Source organism: Fusarium solani (assembly GCF_023522795.1).
Source record: "Fusarium solani strain SB1 chromosome Unknown bctg00000015, whole genome shotgun sequence".
Lineage (NCBI taxonomy): Eukaryota > Fungi > Ascomycota > Sordariomycetes > Hypocreales > Nectriaceae > Fusarium > Fusarium solani.
The window spans coordinates 355,516-374,685 of NW_027072143.1; the positions used below are offsets into that span (position 1 = coordinate 355,516).

General features: G+C 53.5%; 7 protein-coding genes across 7 annotated transcripts; 3 read left to right on the forward strand and 4 right to left on the reverse strand.

The window, feature by feature from the left end:
- Positions 1 to 577: 577 nt before the first annotated feature.
- MRS44_018078 (uncharacterized protein) lies at positions 578 to 2,101 on the reverse strand (the record flags this gene model as incomplete). The annotated part of the gene is made up of 3 exons (XM_065616281.1): positions 578 to 835; positions 948 to 2,003; positions 2,087 to 2,101. The coding sequence occupies 3 exons, from the start codon at positions 2,099 to 2,101 to the stop codon at positions 578 to 580; spliced, it is 1,329 nt and encodes a 442-aa protein (XP_065472353.1).
- A 1,487-nt stretch (positions 2,102 to 3,588) lies between these two features.
- Positions 3,589 to 5,560, reverse strand: MRS44_018079 (uncharacterized protein; the record flags this gene model as incomplete). The annotated part of the gene is made up of 4 exons (XM_065616282.1): positions 3,589 to 4,498; positions 4,553 to 5,353; positions 5,412 to 5,482; positions 5,552 to 5,560. The coding sequence occupies 4 exons, from the start codon at positions 5,558 to 5,560 to the stop codon at positions 3,589 to 3,591; spliced, it is 1,791 nt and encodes a 596-aa protein (XP_065472354.1).
- A 1,147-nt stretch (positions 5,561 to 6,707) lies between these two features.
- Positions 6,708 to 7,655, forward strand: MRS44_018080 (uncharacterized protein; the record flags this gene model as incomplete). The annotated part of the gene is made up of 2 exons (XM_046273105.2): positions 6,708 to 7,132; positions 7,226 to 7,655. 2 exons carry the CDS (start codon positions 6,708 to 6,710, stop codon positions 7,653 to 7,655), a joined length of 855 nt encoding a protein of 284 aa, XP_046125843.2.
- A 2,735-nt stretch (positions 7,656 to 10,390) lies between these two features.
- Positions 10,391 to 12,212, forward strand: MRS44_018081 (uncharacterized protein; the record flags this gene model as incomplete). Its single annotated transcript, XM_065616283.1, has 2 exons — positions 10,391 to 11,498; positions 11,569 to 12,212. The coding sequence occupies 2 exons, from the start codon at positions 10,391 to 10,393 to the stop codon at positions 12,210 to 12,212; spliced, it is 1,752 nt and encodes a 583-aa protein (XP_065472355.1).
- Positions 12,213 to 12,256: 44 nt separating this feature from the next.
- On the forward strand, positions 12,257 to 14,957 carry MRS44_018082 (uncharacterized protein; the record flags this gene model as incomplete). The annotated part of the gene is made up of 4 exons (XM_065616284.1): positions 12,257 to 12,346; positions 12,399 to 13,879; positions 13,938 to 14,267; positions 14,705 to 14,957. The coding sequence occupies 4 exons, from the start codon at positions 12,257 to 12,259 to the stop codon at positions 14,955 to 14,957; spliced, it is 2,154 nt and encodes a 717-aa protein (XP_065472356.1).
- A 398-nt stretch (positions 14,958 to 15,355) lies between these two features.
- MRS44_018083 (uncharacterized protein) lies at positions 15,356 to 16,081 on the reverse strand (the record flags this gene model as incomplete). Its single annotated transcript, XM_065616285.1, has 1 exon — positions 15,356 to 16,081. The coding sequence occupies one exon, from the start codon at positions 16,079 to 16,081 to the stop codon at positions 15,356 to 15,358; it is 726 nt and encodes a 241-aa protein (XP_065472357.1).
- Positions 16,082 to 16,805: 724 nt separating this feature from the next.
- On the reverse strand, positions 16,806 to 18,941 carry MRS44_018084 (uncharacterized protein; the record flags this gene model as incomplete). Its single annotated transcript, XM_065616286.1, has 2 exons — positions 16,806 to 18,190; positions 18,446 to 18,941. 2 exons carry the CDS (start codon positions 18,939 to 18,941, stop codon positions 16,806 to 16,808), a joined length of 1,881 nt encoding a protein of 626 aa, XP_065472358.1.
- Positions 18,942 to 19,170: the final 229 nt, after the last annotated feature.

Genomic DNA, 19,170 nt, shown 5'->3' on the forward strand with positions numbered 1-19,170 from the left:
TACGAAACAGCATGAAACTCTCAATAAGACACAACTTGTTTCACGTAAGTAACTTCAATTTTGGCCAAGCACCGTGTAAGTGAAATTGGGCATTTTGTATGGGGAAACTTTTTTTTTGCTTATCAGTAGAGGGGTCTTATCGGCAGAGGGGTACTGGATGGTACCGGCAGGTGGGTACTGCATGGTACCGCGAACTCGTCTCCAATTACACTCGTCCGCTATCCGTGAACCCCAGACACCAATCCCCCTCCGGATGTTCCGTTCATCATCAATTGTTGTACAGCCCAGAAGGTGAAGCGAATATATGAGCCAGCTGGCCTTCGGAACAGCAACCCCTAGGGCCCCTTGTATATGTGTATAATAAGAATTACCCCGGGGGGACGTCATCGTCCCCTGGTTGAGCAAGTTGAGCAAGCAAAGGGTGGATAGGTCCATCAAGCAACTGACTGTCCAAAAGAGACTGATCCCGTCCAGCTTTTAGACGCGGAGATCTGCCAAGCCCGGTAGGCAGAGGGCAGTCACTCAACTGAACGCGCTGAGCTTCTAGACCGGACGGCGGAATAGGCAGGCGCTCGCGCTATGAGAAACGCCGCTGCACACCCTGGCCAGCCATGACCTGGTTTGGCGTCGGTGCAGCCATACCATAGGGGTTCATCTGCGGATTGAAGGGCTCAATGACCTGCGACACGAAGGCACCGTGGAGACCATGCCGATGCGTAACTGGACAGTCCTTGTGGGCAAAAAGAAGTGTCTTTAGGTTGACCGCCTCTTCTCTGAGCTGGGTGACTTGCGCCGTCAAGGCATCGTTCTCCGTATTGAACATCTCAACCTTGGTCTGCAGGCTGGTAAGCCATCGTTTCTTCCTCTGACGACAATTGAGGGCAGCGACGCTGGTTCAAAGAGTCAATAAATATGTCTCAATACAGAACAATCAAGGGTTCAAGAACATGCCGATTGCGCTCGAGAAAGTTCTTTCGCTTCTCCTCGTCCGTCATCTTTGACTTGGATCCGCCCTCCTCCAGTTTCATCTTGGACTCGTCATCAGAGAAATCCATGTCACCATTGATAGCAGCAGCATTGGTCTTGGATTTCTTAGTAGCGGGAGACTTGGCTGAGGGCCCATCCGCCTTTCGTCGGCTGTTTGCGGGAGGGGGGTTTCTCCTGCCCTTGACTCGCGTATTAGGCCTAGCCTGTTCGCTCTCGTCTGAAGCAATACTGCCCTCACTCATGCCGCGCGCAGAGCCAATTGAGCCTCCATTAACACTCGACAGGTGCGGCGAAGTGTTCATATTCTGTGGGGCGACGGGGGCAGGGTGAGCGTGGCCGGGGGCGCCTGAAGTGACGGCGAATTGGTTCGTACTCTGGGCACCGTTCCTACCTTGGGCAAACATGAATAGGCCATTCGCAGCGTCGTTATTGTGGGGGCCAAAAGTGCCCGATGCAGGCTTCGCCTCCCGTTTGGCGGTTGTCACGCCGTTGGGCATTTCTTGGGGTTTAGAGGTAACAGACGGTTGCTGTTGCTGAGGCGGAGGTGGTGGTTGTTGCCCTCGTGATTGCGGAGGAGCACCGTTCTGATCACGTTTGGCCGCAGCGCTCATAGCAGTTCGGTGGAAGTCGAGAGTGCTGGGCGTAGCTCCGCCGCTAGCGAGTTGAGCAGAAAGTTGAGAATTCGGGCTTTGGGAAGGGAACATAGAACCGCTGCCGCCCGGTGTCAAGCCCGTACTTAGAGAGGACTCGTTGGGTGTAGGGGAACCGCCACGAAGGTGAGGGGTATCGCCAAGGTAATCATTGGCCTGCCCAGAGAGCATCCCTGGGCTCAGAGGCCCGGTCCGCAACGAATCTCCTCCCCAGTTGAACGGCGTCATGTTACTGTTGGGCAGGAGAGATGAAGGTGACGTCAATGCAGCGACCGAGGGCAACCTGGTTGCTCCTGGTGTTTCTAGAGCGCCCCTGAAGGACTGCTCGAACGGATTGGGCTCCAGACTGAGATCCGCCGGGCTGAACTGTGAAGTAGTCAGGTGTGTTGCCAGTTTGCTGTTGACCCGGTCGAGGACGAGGCGCAAGCGCTTTGGGGGCTTTGATTCACCTGCGGCAGAAGCATCAGTTGTTGAAGTCCCTATGATGACGATGATGTATTATATCTGGGGCAGGCGGTAACGTTGATCAAATGGACGAGTGGGGTGGGTGGCAGTAGCAAGAGGCGAGGATGGAGCAAGACAAAAAGTCAAATGAGGTCAGAGGTGACGACGGCAAAAAGGGCAGCCTAGCAGCCGGCTACAACTGCGACGATATGGGACAGGGCGGCCAAAGAGATAGACCGGGGGTGAGTTGGAAGTTTCGACAAGTCAATAACTTACGGCGCACAGTACACGTACGCATACGGCTTTGAACCTCGTCTCTCAGTTCCGGGACACGCGTTGCTGAGAACCTTTTGGGGGAGGTGCAGGCGCAGAAAGTAAATTTGTCTTTGGTATATTCAGTACTCGACACTCGACGTCAAGGAGCCAAGGGCGAGAGCGTAAAGAAACGATGCGAGGCACGGTGTAGACAGCGTTAGGTGTAGCAAAAGAAAAAAAAATAGCGGAAGGAGAAAAAGGAATTATAAAAGAGTCACTGAGATAGCTCCTCGTCGTGTAGAGTTGCGGCGGGATTGTGTCGATGGACAAGGATTTGTGAAAGGATCAGGTTAGGAAAACACATCAGAGATGGGGCAACACGGGTCTGGGTCGCGCTAGAGCGGCTAACAAAAACCCCACTGGCCGCTGAAGACCTCGCACGGTGCCTACTGTGCTGCGGATCGCATCGTCGCGATTCTTTCCCCTCCACAGTGCACACTCGTAATGACATGTATGCATCGAAACCTATGTCCTTGTCAAAAACCTCTAGCTTGACTCTTTATCTATACTATATAACGGAAGACTACCGTGAATCTCTTGTTTATCTTGGATTATATCAAGCTTAAATGCCCACGTCTGTACTTCCTTGGTCTCAGCAATGGCACGGTGGGGAAAACTCTGAAAATGGTTTTTGATACGCCGTCGAGTTACCATGATCAGATAGGAGTGGCAATCGAGATGCCGGTATTCCGGCACGTGTACGAAGTAATCCATTGCGTATAGCTTTGGAGAACCAAAGATAAAAATTCCTTACCCAACTTACCCTGACTACTTCTCAGTATTAATAACTCATCTAACCCCTTATTTCATGTTTACTTTCTTCAAGCTGAACATGACGAGACTGATGGTCTGCAGCCACCTCTGTGCCTGTTGTTGTGTCACGCAGGGATTCTGAGTGCGCTTGATAACAGGTAGTTCTTGTTATCGAGATTGTAATTTTCTTAGTTAAGTTTTTCCTAATCTCAATAAGAGCTCCTTTGGGGCCTTATATCTTTGAATGATCCCATCGAGGACTTTGAACCTTAATCGTAGGACTTCAAACTTTAATCTTGATCCTGAAGTTAAGGGGGAACTCTCAGTTCTTCCAACACGAGTAGCGAAAGATACGCGACGGAAAGGAGCATGCATTTAAGCGGTAGTTGTCCATGACTCTAACGGGCGCAATACATCCATTCCATAGGGGAATGTGAGCCTAAGGACCCTGCCAGTCGAGAAAGTCGTCCCATGGAATGTCTGACGGACTGGGCAGTTCTTTGATTAGTTCCTCCCAGAGTGTGGCTACATCCTGGATCGATGGTCCGTCTAGGTGAGCCCCCGGCCAATCATGCGCTGGATTCGGCCTCTCCAAGATCTCCACCAAGCGGTCGATGGCAGCAGAAATGCCATGGCCGGCTCGGCTTAGCGATCCTTGTTTCTCCTTTAGCATGCTGCAGATGGGGAGCAGGTTCGCCTTGCGTTTCTGCGCGAGTTCTGTGTCCTTTTCCCCCAAGATGCCCATGGACAACAGCAGTAGCGCACTGAACGAGTGCTGGTCCATGCTGTGAGAATGGACGTGCAGGCAGAGGTCGCCAGGCTCGACCATGCGTCGGATCTCGATCATTCTCTCAGCGCACTGGATGGCCAAGGAATGAGAAACAGAAAAGAATTCTTTCTCGTCAGTGCCTCGTAGCAGAAACGGTCGGTGTAGACGACCGATACGTGAATATATGCCGTACAACAGCACGAATTTCTGGCGGAGAAGATAGGGGCGTCGGCTTGCCAGAACTGCGGCCTGGGCTGTACTTTTCTCATCGGCGCAAAAGAACCAGGGAAGACGGTCCATGAAGTCGGTGTAGCGGCTGCTCATTCTCAAGACCTGATCGTAGGGTAGGCTCGCCTCACCGCTTGGGAGGCTGTCCATAACGTCGCGGCAGAGCTCTGCAAACTTCAACCGCTGAAGAAAATATGACATTTGCGTCAGCTGATCAGCTGGGAGGCCTTCTGTATAAAGCCCATCCGGCCGGATGTCTTCGTCGTCAAGGTTGGCAGGATACCGAACACACATGTGTTTGGTATGGAAGCTATAGATGCCTTCCTGCGGACCGGGCACGCTGGCAATTAACCTATTTAAGAGTTAGCATTGGCTGACAAGTGCAGACGAAACCGAGTTTACACACCAATCTGTTGCTGCAAGATGCCACCACAGTCGTCGCTTCAACTCAGCTTGGACAACGTCCGTTGCCGTATCTGCATCCAATCGGTGAAGCTTCATCTGGATAGCTTTCGTATGTGCCAGGCTCCGTAGAGTATGGAATGTCGTTGACTGGCCTTCGGAATCCCACGTCAAATACATCATGATGGATATAGACTGCAACGATGTCAGAGTCAAGGAGGCAGCCGCATCGTGACTCATGACCAACTCCAGTGCTATCCTCTTCCATACAGGATGCAACTCATGAGCATCCTTGAGCTCGCGATGCACTTGATGTGAGTGCTTATGGCACACATAGAAAGAGCTGGAGGCGAAGATGCTGCAGAATAAGACCAAGGTCTCAGTGGGTACAGGCAATGAAGCTGACAGCTGGGCATACGTAGTATCTAAGAGTGCTTCGGTGGAAGGAATGTGTATCTCCCTATGCAAGCTGTCGGCTGTCTGCACATAATGTTTGAACAATAGTCGAGCAAGCCGTGCATGCGGGAGCTGAGCGGCGATCGAGCTGCTGGCTCCCGTAGAATTCGCGACGGTTGGCCCAGCGCAATTTGGCGCGAGCGAGATCAATGGCTTCGCTGCGGGTTCGGCTTGGGGGGTTGCTGCGAATTCTTCCAAACTTTTCCAAGTATGTGATATGTCTTCTTGCTGGCCGACCGTGGGGATTCGTTTCTCAGGCCGATGTTGCGCTATGTTCAGGGCGGATCCAGGCTGGCAAGAAGCCAAGCTCTCCAGTTTTTGAACTCGACTCTGTAATTCCTGGACGTGCCTTTTGAATATTAGCAAAATATGCCATACCTGTGATATTATCTTCTCCGTAAGCCTACCGTCTCAATGACAAGTATCCGGCACCACAATCCTCCCTCTCCGATTCAGTGATCGGGTTTGCATCTTCTGTCTGGTTTTTAGCGTCGACCAGAATTCACACCCCGTCACGATAACGAGCTTTTCTTCGCTCTGAACATACCAGAAACATATCGGCACTCTAGCTGTCTAGTCGTACAGTTCGAACAAGGCCGTTCCTTGTCACAGCGAATCTTTTTGGAGCGGCAGAACTCGCAAGAAGCCGGCTGTTGCCAGGCGCTACGTCTGCTTTCTGATAGCGAGCGCTTCATCTGGTCTTTGAGTGGGCCGAAACTTGGGCAGCAAGGTAAGATACTGCGTCGACTCGCCGAAGTGGCATGAGGATGGGGAGAGTAGCATTCAGGAAAACATTAAACTCATTCGGACCCCCGAGCGGCTTGCTAAAGAGGCACTGACTTAGTTGAGCCCCACAATCCGCTGCCATTGGCCGACTCGGACCTCCGCGGAGCCTCCACTTCGCGCCCTCTAGCTGACGACTTAAATGCATTACTGGCGAGGTAATTTCACTAGGGCCGCAAAGACAGTGGCTTGCAATCACGTAATAGAAAATATCCAGCATCAGCCATTTATATCGGCATATTGTCCCTGGAAGTTTTGCAGTGACTCACGCAATACGTTCTCAATATCCTTTTCGAGTCTCTTGGCTGGTATAATTTGCGTCCATTTCTTTGTCATACTTTTCTTCGATCAAAGTAACTTCCACACACGCTTGACAGAACTGCCATGGACCCAGACACTGAAGAGCCAAGGGTCGAGGAACCGAAACCGGAGTCATCCAAGCCTAATACCGAATTCCCAGATGGGGGGTTGAAGGCTTGGTTGGCTGTCTTGGGGGCCTTTTTTGGACTTTTTGCCAGCTTTGGCTGGACCAACTGTGCGACAATTTTCCCCTTGTTGCTGTCTAGAATATAAGACTGCGAATCGCTAACATGTAAGGCAGGCGTCGGCGTTTTTCAGGCATACTACGAGGCAAACCAGTTGCGGGACTTGTCACCCAGCACTGTTTCATGGATTCCGGCCTTATCAATGTTTATGATGTTCATCGCTGTAGGTCTTGATTTTAAGTCTTTTGTGTTACGTGTGCTCAAGCTATGACTCAGGGACCTTTCGTGGGGCGAGCATTTGACAATTTCGGCCCGCGCTACCTTCTCCTTGTGGGGACACTGCTACACGTTTTTGGCTTGATGATGGCCTCGATATCGTCTCAGTACTACCAGTTCATCTTGTCCCAGGCGATTTGCAGCCCCCTGGGTGCAAGCATGGTTCTGTATCCGTCCTTCAGCTGCGTCGCCACCTGGTTCCGACAAAAGCGTGCTCTGGCCCTGGGAATCACCGCTAGTGGCTCGAGTCTCGGCGGCGCTATCTTGCCTATTTTGGTCAATCGCTTGATACCACGTATTGGGTTTGGGTGGACGATGCGTGTCTGCGCTTTCCTCTTATTCGGCCTGCTTCTTCTGACAAATCTAACCGTTCGATCACGAGTCCCACCACAACCAAAGGAGACCGGTATCATGGCCTATCTCCGCCCCTTTACGTCGCTCTCCTTTGTGCTAACCTCCTTGGCGGGCTTCTTCTACTCCATGGGCATGTTCATCCCTATTACATTCATGGTAACTTATGGTGAATATGTCGGCCTGTCAGATGATATGGCTGGGTACCTGGTCTCAATCTTCAATGCGGCGAGGTGAGTAAAATCCGGGCATCCCCATATCTACCTACACAGAAGGCGTCGATTTACTCTTTCCCATGCCTAGCGACATGATATTGACTGCAACAGTGGAATTGGGCGTATTCTACCGGGATACATAGCAGACAAAGTTGGCAGCTTCAACGTGTCAATGGCAGCCGCGACTCTTTCGACCATCTTTGTGCTGGCATTGTGGCTGCCAGGGCATAGTCATGGGTCAGCCATCGCTTTTGCCGCCTTATTTGGATTCAGTTCCGGCACTTATACAGCCATCAGCCCGGCCTTAGTAGCGGACATTTCAGACCTCAAGGAGATAGGCACCCGTTCCGGAACCATGTACGCGTTCATGTCTGTGGCTGCCCTCACTGGCAGCCCAATCGGGGGTGCCTTAATCTCGGGAGCAGACGGGAGCTACTGGAAGCTCCAAGTTTTTACTGGCTGCATGCTTGGTGCTGGAGCTGCGTTCTATCTCGCTGCCAGACTGTACCTGACCAAAGGTAGGCTGTGGGAGAAAGTCTGATGGCTCCTACACAATGGCTACCACCATGCGCGTCTCACCTCTAAGAACGGTTATCGCTGAAACTGCGACATCGCCGTTTTCGTCATGATTAGAGCTGAAAAAGAAAAGGGAGCATATAGATTCTGAAATCAGATAGGGTATGAAACCAGAGTGATATAAAGGCATTGCATAGGGGGAGAGATTGATCGAGTTTGGAGAAGTTCATGCCAAGGTAAGGCGAGAGGCTGGTGCAGAAAATAGTTCGAGCTGAATGTATTACTAAATGAACGACTTGGCAAAACTGTTTCAGGCACTCTGTATCCTCTTCCCCTTTGTTCGGTCGCTATTTGAATCTTACATTGAACTTTTCACTCTCCTAGATGCTCTCCGCGGTGGCCTGCATTGCTATATAGTGATGGAGCCGCCACCAGCCACTCATGATACTGGCGCACCACTTAACGGCCCTGCCAGGAGCCATTCCCCGGTCATGCCAATAACCTTATCAACCTTCTCTTTTGCATCCTTGTTCATCTCCGCATCATTGATTTCCTTCTCTAAGCTGTTATACCCATGGACTGTGCCCGGCGCTAATAGCCACCTACACCTACCTCCGCCCTTACTCTTCCCCTCGAACATAAATCTCTCATCGTCCAGAATCTGCTCGCCCTCGACAGCAGGTTCCTCCCTGCCTATAGTCCCGGTATCGTCCGCTCGGCCAGGCGGCTGGCCAAACGCCACCTCTCGTTTGCCAGCCTGTCCAGCTCATACGATACCAAGAAGATGTCTAGGCCGGTGTACGCGCCTACGTCGACCCCGCAAATTGGACTCAGCATCGGGTCGCGGCGGTCCGTCCCAGCAGGAACACAAGCCTAGTCGAACACGGGTGCTATCCTAGATGTCATATTGGCATCGCGCGCGCGGAACCCACCCAGGACGGGCTTCCTCCTCCGCATTGCCTCCTTGAGCACAGCTAGCACAGCGAGATCAAGGGCAGGATATATAGGCAGCACGGCGCGAACTGGCACTCGGCTCCCCTTCTGCTGCAGGAGGTGCGCCAGACTCAGCGCTAGGGTGCTACTGGCGGACTAGCCCGTGAGCGCGACGCCGCGGGAGCGGTTGATGGGCAACGCAGCGGCGGCAAGGCATAGCTCTACTAGCTCGGCTAGGTCGTACACCGCCGCTGGGAAGCGGTGGGCGGGAACCTTGCGGTAGTTGAGCGCTATAACGAGCGCACCGTGCCGCGAAGCGAAGGCGGAATTCCATTCGTCATTGTCCTACTCCCGGCCGAGCACGAACCCTCTGCCATGGATGGCGAAGAAGGTTGGGAGGAGGTGGGGAGGTCTGGCAGCGGATTGGGCGTGCGAGGTGATCTTAGGGAGGAATATCCTGGGACACACCTTGTAAGCTGGACTAAGCCGCCCTTTGTGGAACAAGGAAAACAAACCTTTTTTTGTTGTTGTTGTTGTTGTATTATTTTCCGTCCCACTGGGATTCCCCCAGCCAATCTCCGCGCGGGAGCAAAGAGACGTGCTAAGCTAACGTAGGTAGATACATAGGTATAGGGCAGCTCCTTCCCACTCCGGCAAGTCGCTAAGCACAAACTTCCTTCTCCGGCTGGAGATACAGGGTAGGTCGCGTGGTCTCCCTTCTCCATCCGCAGATGTATACCGAGTCTCCCGCCTCCTACTCTCTCCCCCGTTATTTAGCAAAGCTTCGGCTACCAGGGCCGCGGTTTTTCGTGGGTCTGGCTTCCGTCAGCGGGAGCGTCAGACACAGCATTCGCCGCAGGGACATCCGATTTTTAAGGCGATGAAATCGTTGCAAACCAGAATCAGGGAGCTGCCGGCAGCCTGTGTTGGCGGTACGTCGTCGGCCTTCTTTCCACGCTAACATGTAGCAGGATAACGCGTCAGACGTCGCCACGGGAAAATATTGATAAAAGAAGAAGAAGTAAAAGTAAAGGGCCTAGGGGGGGGTGGTCAGCTTGCTTCCAGCGCAAGCGGAGGTCCTTATCAATAGCGTGGGCAGACCACGGTGAAAAACGCGGTAGCCTTTGTAAATTTGATATAGTCCTCGAAGTCTCGGCCTATTATGCGCTCAATCGCCTTCCTGGGTGCGGGGGCCAACCGCGGCCGCTTGGAAGGGATGATTTTACGGCAGTAGAAAAGGTGGTCGGGCGATTTCCGCCGGCCGCAGGAGCAGTTGAGGCGGGCGTCTTCGTGTTGGAACCGTTCTGTTGGAGATCACAAGTGTGAGGCGACCAAGTCGGTGGCAAGGTGTGGAAGAAGGAGGAACATTCTACAAGAAATCGTGCCTGTACATAAATAGTGGTTCCCCTACTTCACTTTGAGATATGAATTAAGCAACCTGCATCTTCTCATTTCAACAGGTTATGAGCCCGGAAAGCTAAACCATACTCAAAAAAAAAAAAAAAAAAAAAAGCTGAGTCTCCTACCTACTTATTTGTCTCTTACTCACAAGGACTTCACAGTCCCCTTCCACTGCAGCGGAGACTCAAGGAGTCAAGGGCTTCCCGCAGATTCTACCAGTTTCTCGTTCACTGATTACACTACACTCTCGCTGATTCTACTACCTTCTAGCTGACTACACTAACCCCTCGGTTTGTCAACGCTCTCTTTGCCACTGGGCTTCTATCACCTTCTGTGTTGGCAGGCACTGGCCATAAGAAGCACGCCCTGGACTCGCTCTTGCGATTCAGTTCACGAAACAACATCAGCACATTACACTACTTCAATATGTCAGACGGCAAAGACTCGAATCTGAGCGGAAATCTTTCCGGAGTTGCCAAGCTTGAATCCTCTGAAGGCTGGATCAACTGGAACGAGGAAATCCGAGATCTACTGGCCCTGTCCGGTTATGACGATCTCCTGGAGAGAAAACGAGACCCACCGGTTCAAGGCAATCTCTCGGACGTCGACTTCGAAGAAAAGCTAGATGCTTGGCACAATAGACAAGCACGGGCGTGCGGAGCAATTCGATATCGGCTTGGTTTCCGTCCCAAACAGGAAGTCCAAGGTCTCAGCAACTTGGCGGACATCCTTAAAACGCTGGAGCAGCACTTCAAACCCAAGGGTAGCAGTGTATTCCACGACCTCCAGCAAAAGTTTGATCGGCTCACTCTTGACAACTGCGAAAGTGTATCCGACTTCTCTCGGCAATTACAGAAGACCCGAGACCAAATACTTCAACTAGACGAAACTAGTCAGATTGGACAACCACAACTGATAGACAAGTTTCTCAATGGACTTGGACCCAAATATCAAGTGTTCCTTACTGCATTTCTTCAGAGCCACAGCCTGCTACCCGAACGGAACCTCGAAGGCATCATCATCAAGGCAGCTACTACTATTGAAGAAGCTACTAGAGCTGCGGAGCAGGAGGAACACAGTCAGCGGATGCAACAACAAAACCAAGACCAAGAGGCAATCAAGCACGCTGCTATGGTCGCTGCCATCAGGGAGCAAAATTTCACGACCTGCAGCGGCTGCAAGAAGCTTGGGCATACCTCAGATGCCTGCTGGTTACTTCATCCAGAGCTCAAGAGACGCCTGAACGACAAGCGATTCAGGAGAAAGCAGCGCCAAGATCATCCAAGAACCAACAACCGAGCCAGAGACGTGGACCAGGACGAAGTTACAAATGCTCTCGCCATCCATGCGGAACCCGTCATACAGCTGATGGCATACCAGGGCCAAAGGGTGAGCGATTTACTCGAGCAAGTACATGTGCTGGACAGCGGAGCTTCGATGCATACCTTTTGCAAAAGAGAAAACTTCAGTACCCTTCACCCCTGGAACGGCGGACAGACAGTTGGAATCGGCGAAACACAAATCACTCCTCAGGGTCTGGGAAACTACATCCTGCGGCTAAAAAGGACTTGACGGTCCGCGACACCTGGCGCTCGACAACTCAGTATACTCCCCAGAAGGACGTGTCAACCTTGTTTCGATATCTGCCTTAACAAAGAAGGGCGCAAAAATCTCTTTCGACGACAACCAAGCCAGGGTGATACACAACAATCGAGTAATCCTGACAGCCACTGTACGATCAGGGATCTATGTTGTGGACCAACCAGACGAAGCGATCAACGCTGCCTTGGCGTCACTTGTTATTAGCGACCCCGAACTTCAAATATGGCACGAAAGACTTGGACATCTAAGCGAGAGCGGAATCAAGGCACTGAGGGGGATGGCACACGGCATTCACCCCATTCTACGCGGACAAAATTGCGAACCTTGCATAGCTGGAAAACAGAAAGAGAGACCACACCGAAAGTCAATCCGGAAAGGGACGTATCCGCTAGAATGCGTCCATGCAGACATTGCAGGACCATTTCCAGACACAGCATATGACGGCTCGCGATATTGGGTTGTCTTCGTGGACGATTTTACCCGCATGGGCTGGGCATACGCAGTCAAGGAAAAGTCTGAGTTCACAAGGCGTTTCAAACATCTCCTCGATACATACGAGAGACCGGAACGTCGATGCCATTACCTCCACGTCGACCAGGGTGGCGAAAACCGCAGTGATCAGCTATGCACCCTCTGCACCCTCTGATAGCAAGGGCATCACAACAATTTACTACACCGCGACCGATCAGCATGAGCAGAATGCGGAGGCCTTCAACCGAGTGCTGCAAGAAAAGGCCTTACACCTACACTCAAGAAAAGGTTACACCTACACGCGGCTGTGTATGTACACTCGAACGCGGCTGTGTATGTACGGAACAGGAGTCCTAGCAAGGCCCTGAACAAGACGCCATATGAGGCGTGGTTCGGAGACAAACCAGACCTCTCCCACCTCCGTGTTATTGGTGCGAATGGATGGGCAATATTGCCATCCGTCAAGAGACAAAAGCTGCGTGCAAAGACGATTCAATGCCGACTTCTTGGATATCAAGGCTCCAGTAACTACATTGTTGTGGACAATAACAACCGAGTCTTCATCGCCAACAATGTCATCTTCGACGAATCCAGCTTCCACAAGGTACCAGGAACATCTACTGGAACAAAGAGAACGAGAAACGAAGGACCTACCTTGTACCCGGAGTTAGAACTTCCACGCAAAAAGACAGCTCTGCCACCACACGATACCAACCCACAGGCTGAGGAGATTATGTCGGAGAATGAAACAGACACTATTCATGTACGAACATCCGAGCCTCGCCATGACTCGACCGGGGTGACAGACCAGGACGAAGAGCTCCGAGTCTCACAGAGATCAACCAAAGCAAAACTTCCTTCGAGGTACCTGCTCCTAGGAACCAATACTCTCACTAACCTCATGTGCGCCCACGTTAATCTTGCGGCTTCCGTAGAAGACGAGGCGGAGCCCCGAACGATAAAAGAAGCCCGAGATTCTCTTCAGTGGGAGAACTGGTTCAAGGGAATGACTGCCGAGATAGACTCCATTAAGGAGAACGGAGTCTACACCTTGGCAAATCTGCCACCAGACCGAAAGGCACTGAGGGGCAAGTGGGTGTTCAAACTCAAAAGGGGAGCTAATGGAGAAATCCTGCGGTTCAAAGCACGCTATGTGGTCCGAGGCTTCGAGCAACAAGAAGGAATCGACTACAACGAGACGTTTGCCTCAGTCGTCAAGCCTATGACTTATAAGGCAATTTTTGCTATAGCCGCAGCGCTTGACCTCGAGCTCGAACAAATGGATGTCAAAACTGCCTTTCTCTATGGGAAAATCGACGAGGAAATCTACGTTGGGCAACCAGAGGGCTTCGATGACGGAACCGGAAGAGTCTGGAAACTGCGAAAAGCCTTATATGGGCTGAAGCAATCACCTAGAATATGGTACCAGACTCTCTCTTCTTTCCTCCAAGATCAGGGATTCCAGCCTCTCGTCTCCGACATGGGTGTCTTCGTTAAGAGCCAAACCTACATTGCCGTTTACGTTGATGACCTGCTCATCGCAGGACCATCAAAAGGGAACATCGAGATGATAAAACAAAGCCTCAACCGGCGGTTCAGCATGACAGACCTGGGGCCTTGCCACTTCTACCTAGGGATGTCCATCACTCGGAACCGCAGACAGCGAATACTGAGCCTCTCGCAAAAAGGGTACATCGAGAAAGTCCTCAAGGAATTCGGACTATGGGACTCCAAACCGACTGCGACCCCAGTGGCAACAGCGAAGCTAGAACCCGCTCCTGACGATGACGAAGCTCACCCAGATCGCAAGCGCTGGTACGCTAAAGCGATCGGATGTCTGATGTACGCAATGCTAGGGACCAGACCAGACAGACATTGCATTCGGCGTCTCCCTATGCAGCCGCCATCTCGCAAAGCCCACTAAGGTCCACGAAGCCGCAGTAAAGCGCATAATGAGGTACCTACGAGGAACCTGCGACTTCAAACTCGAGTTCCGAGGAGATCTGCGCCCGTTGACCGGCTACACGGACTCGGACTGGGCCGGAGACACTGAGACTCGAAGGTCCACTGCGGGATATATCTTCAATGTTGGCAGCGGTGCGATAAGCTGGGCCGCAAAGCGACAACAATCAGTGGCGCTGTCTACCTGCGAAGCTGAATACATGGGGCAGACACAAGCAACCAAGGAAGCCATCTGGTTGCGAACCCTGCTAAAAGAACTACTGGGGAGGTCTAAACGCCACAGACCAAATCGCTGCCACAATTATCTACGGAGACAACCAAGGGGCAATAGCAATGGCTAAGAACCCCAATACCACTCCCGCACAAAGCACATTGCGATTCAGGAACACTTTGTGCGAGAAAAGACGGCCAGCGGAGAAGTTGAGATGAACTATATCCCAACCGACAAACAAGTGGCTGATGGACTTACAAAAGCACTTCCCAAGGACCGGTTCCAGTTGTTCCGGAAGGCTCTGGGAGTTGTCGGATCGGACGAGTAAAGCTATTCGGGCCAGAAAGGGGATCCACGCTACGAGGCTGTGCGATTTCTGGAACATATTCAACACATTGTTACCCCTAGCTCACTCCGCGAGGATCCAGTGGGAGTCTACTACCCGATTATCACATACAACGGCAGCTCGTCCAACTCACTTCAACCACCGCTAGAAGGCCAATAAATGGCCCGGCCGCATGGGTTGCAATTCCCGACCAGACCAAGACCCAGACATCTGGCAAAAGACGACTCGAAGGCTTTGGGGGCTGTACACAGTGGACCGAAGCCGGGAAGGCCGCTGCTTGGGTTGCAAGTCCCGAACCGGACCATGGAACCTTGGTACTGCCAGCAGCCGCAGTGATTGCCAACGAGCACCAAGGACCCGAGGCTGCTAACACGGCCTGGAGCGCTGCTAACACGGCGTAATGGATCCGGCAAATGACGAACTCGAAGGCTCGGGGGCTGTATTCAGTGGACCGAAGCCGGGAAGTATAATGTATTAGAAGCGCATATAGCGCTCATTGAGGACGATACGGAGGTGGGCTGCAGTGGGAGCCTTGTCATATCTAAGACAATATTCCCCACGCGCCCAGGACTGTGTCGAGCCTTGACGGGTCCAACAGTACTCTTTCCTCTTTCACCCACGAAGGTGTTTTAAGGTTTTAATGAGACTGCTGAGATCTTAGATAGTCTAAGTACCCACCGCCTTGCTCGAGTGGGAGTGTTGGAGATCACAAGTGTGAGGCGACCAAGTCGGTGGCAAGGTGTGGAAGAAGGAGGAACATTCTACAAGAAATCGTGCCTGTACATAAATAGTGGTTCCCCTACTTCACTTTGAGATATGAATTAAGCAACCTGCATCTTCTCATTTCAACACGTTCATGATATCCGGCAAAGTCTCCGTGTGTCGATCGCGCGGCCAGAAGGTGATGCAGGGCGCCTCTAGGCACTTGAAGCTCCTTGGGGCATTTCAGCAGGGCCTTGAGCCTCAACGGCTTGTAGGCTTCTGGCGTATTTGCTGCCCACCAAGTGCTGAACTTGGCCCTCGGTCTTGCCTTGGCTTGGCGGCGTACAAAGGCCAGCGTAGGCTGGGCTCCAGGTGGCTCTGGTAGTGTGCTTCCAGCCTTTGCAAGGGCGTCGGCTCGTTCGTTGCCTTCGATTCCCTCGTGCCCAGGGCACCACTTCACTCTAACCCGGCCGTGCGCCGCAGCGATGGCCTGGAATTCGAGGAATATAGATTGTGAAGAGTCTGAGGGATTGCCTCGCAGGCACTCGGCCGCTGACGTGTTGTCCAGGCAGACCCAGATTCGGTCGGTGGGACCCGCAAACCGCGCCGCGGCTTTGAGCCCCTCCAACGCTCCTGCCGCTTCCCCGTCGAAGACTTCGGCTGGCCCTAGCCGGCCGCAACCCTCGTCGACCAGAAGCTTCCGGCGGTAGATGGCGTAGCCGTAGCTAGTGGCCCCCGAAGGTGCTTGTGACCCGTCAGAGTACACAACTAGGTCTTTCCCGTTTGTCGACCGGAGCCAGGCGCGGAAGATCAGGGGCCCCATGGCTCTTCGTGTAATCGCCTTTCAGCGGTGGAAGGCGGAGGTTTTTCTTCGGTAGAAGGATTGGTCTGGGGGCGCGCGGGAGGAGGGCCGCGGTGCGCTGTAGTTTGGTCGGGCCTCTTCGTCGCCTAGCGCCTTGGAGGACCTCCGCCGTGGCCCTCTGTGTGAGTGGATGTTTTTGATCAAGTGACTGGATTCTGGCAGAAAACCGTTGACGAACAGACTCAAGGAGTTGCTCGGCTGGTGGGATCCCGCTCTCGCGGTGGATTGCGGCGAGTGGCGTGGTCTTCCAGACCGGAAGCACAGCTCGGATCGAGGTCTTGATAGTACTATCGATGTACCTAATGAGGGACTCCGAGCAAGTGCTGACCGTGCGTGTATCTTGTGGTTGTGAGGGGATTATCCGCTGGACCGTACGGCCGGCATACCATGCTTCCGCAGCGTAAAGGAGGGTCGGTTCAACACATGCTCTTACCGCCTTCTGGACCGCCGCAGGGCCTAGGCCTCTGGTTGTGCTCGTGAAGCTTCGTAGGAGGTTAGTGATTTTGCGCGCCTTAACAGCCCACTTCATGACGTGCGTCTTGAAGCTGAGTTTTCGGTCGAGCCAGACCCCTAGCCACCTCATCGCTTCTTCGGCGTACTTCGCCGTACCGTCGTGGTGGATCGGGGGAATCTTTATTTCCCTTGCGCGAGAAGTGCATTACTTCGGTTTTCTCAATGTCAAAGGTCACTCCGTTCTCTCTCCCCAGCCCGTTAGGTCACTGATATCGCCGTCTGACTCGTTCGCTGTGTCCTTCAACGTGCGGCCGATCCTAAGCATCGCCGTGTCGTCCGCGTAGCCGAAGCGCCGGGCTGGCTGGGCAGTGACCTTTATACTCGGGTGGGAGAAGGTTTGCGCACCAAGTCGGTATATTGGCTCGGTGTAGAGCAAGAAGAGGATCGGGGAGGCAGGTGAGCCCTGTGGAAGTCCGCAGCTGAGAGGCGCCATCTCTGTTACGGTGTCTTGTAGCCGGACCTTGGCTCTTCTGTCGGTCATAAAGGAGCCGGCCCACCTCGCGAGAGATGGCGGCCACCCTTGTTCCCTTAGGCGGAGAAGGAGGCGGTTCCGCATCACCGCATCAAAGGCGCCTACCACGTCCATCGTCACAAGGGTCGCGACCAGTCCGGCGTCCAGAGCGGCTTCAATTTCGTGTATCAGAGCGGCAACAAGATCGACCGCTGATCTTTTCGGCAGTGCGCCGATTTGTTGGGGGTGTAGGACGTCTTGCCCGATCGCAGCATAGGCCAGCCGTCCCGCAATCAGTCGTTCCAGCCCCTTCGAAAGGCAGGAAAGGAGTGAGATTGGTCTCCAGGACCGGGGGGATGTCAGGTCCCGTTTGTTCGGCTTGGGGATCATTACGACCTCTGCTTGCTTGAACACCGGAGGGTGGTGCCCGAGGCGGAGGCAGGCCTCGTAGAGTCGCCGAGTGTATTCTCCAATAGAGAGCCAGCACGCTTTGATAAGCGCTACCGTGATATTGTCAGAGCCTGGGGAGGTGTTTCCCGTCGAGGTGGCGGCGTGCTGAGCCTCTTCGTACGTAACTGTCGTGCAGAACTGCAATTTTCGTTTGGGCGTGATGTCCCTCCAGGGGTCTTCGATGTCGTCCGCCGCCGTCCTTCGCTCGAGGGTCACCATCCGTAGCGCCCTGGCCTTCTCGGCCTGCGTCACAAAGACTTCCCCGTTGAACTCGATCGGCGGGGACTGGAAAGCCCCGCGGCTATGAACCCATCTGCACATCGGCCAGATGTCCTTGGGCTCACTTATATTGTCGATGTAGCCGTTGAGGGATCTTCGCTTGATCCGTCGGCAGGCACGTCGGAACTCTCGTCGGGCGGACTGTACTTCCTTGCAGAAGCCCAACGGATGTCTCCGCCGGACTTCTAGCAGGTGCTCGTGGGCTTCGGTGCACTCCTCGTTCCACCATCTCGTCGATGGGGAGCTCTTCTTTGGTGGATGACCCACCGTGTTGATCGCGTCCGCTAGTAGCTCCGAGAGCTGTCTTGCGGCTTCATCTAATTCGTCTGTGGTCGTTACTGCCCCGGGAAGCCAGAGGGCGCCTTCCTCGACGATTTCTGCAAAGCGCTAGACGTCCTCGGGGCTTGTAATCCTGATCCTAGTGGGCTCAGGAAGCTCCGGTCGTGTGATCGGCAGCGAGATTGCGATCGTAAAATGGTCTGAGCTGGTTGCTAGATGGTCTTCGATTGTGGCATCAGCACCCGGTATATTTGACCAGGCGAGGTCGATTGTGTTGCCGTGTGGATTGGTTGGTTGGTTCGGTGGATTCAGTATCAGTAGGTCATTTCGTGATGCCCACCGGGCGATCTCACCTCCTCTGTGTCTTTGGGTATCCGCTTGCCAGGAGTGATGGCAGGCGTTGAAGTCACCTGCTACCACGTGTGGGCCAGCAATATTCCGGGCGAAAAGGAGTTCGAGGGCGCCATCGAACAGTGTTTGGCGGTAGATGTTGATGTATGTCACCTGCGCGACCCGCAGGATAAGGATGTCCCGGCATTTGTCATACTCAAGCTGCTCTGCCGGTAGGCAGCTTGCCCGCCGCACGTAGGTCATGACCCTGGGGCGTGTGTCGGTGTCTTTCCACTTGTGCACTGGCCCGTACGTGTCGTACGCTCGGTTGTTCACTGTTTTGCATTCTCCGTTGATGATCTCGGTCAGTGGCTCCTGGATCATCACCAGGTCGAAGCCGTTCCTTTCCGCGAGGGCAAGCGCGGTGTTGTGCGCCTCCCGGGTCTTCGCCACGTTCGCTTGGAAGATCCGGATGGGCTTGTTTGTTCGTTTGGTGTGGGAGCGCCGGTTTATTCCCATCCGCTACTGCCAGAAGAGGTCGGCTGGGTGCGCCATCCGGCAGCACGCCTGGCAGTCTGTTGTTCGCATGGAGAGGATGGCCTTAGGTCACGACTCGGAATCAATAGTGGCTCCGGAGGGTTGGCTTGTCGGTACTGCTTCGCGCCGGCCCGGCGGACCAGCGTCTTCTCTTTCTTCGTCAGTCGTCGAGTAGTGCCTTGGGGCGTTCTCCTAGGTCTCCCCTGGGCAC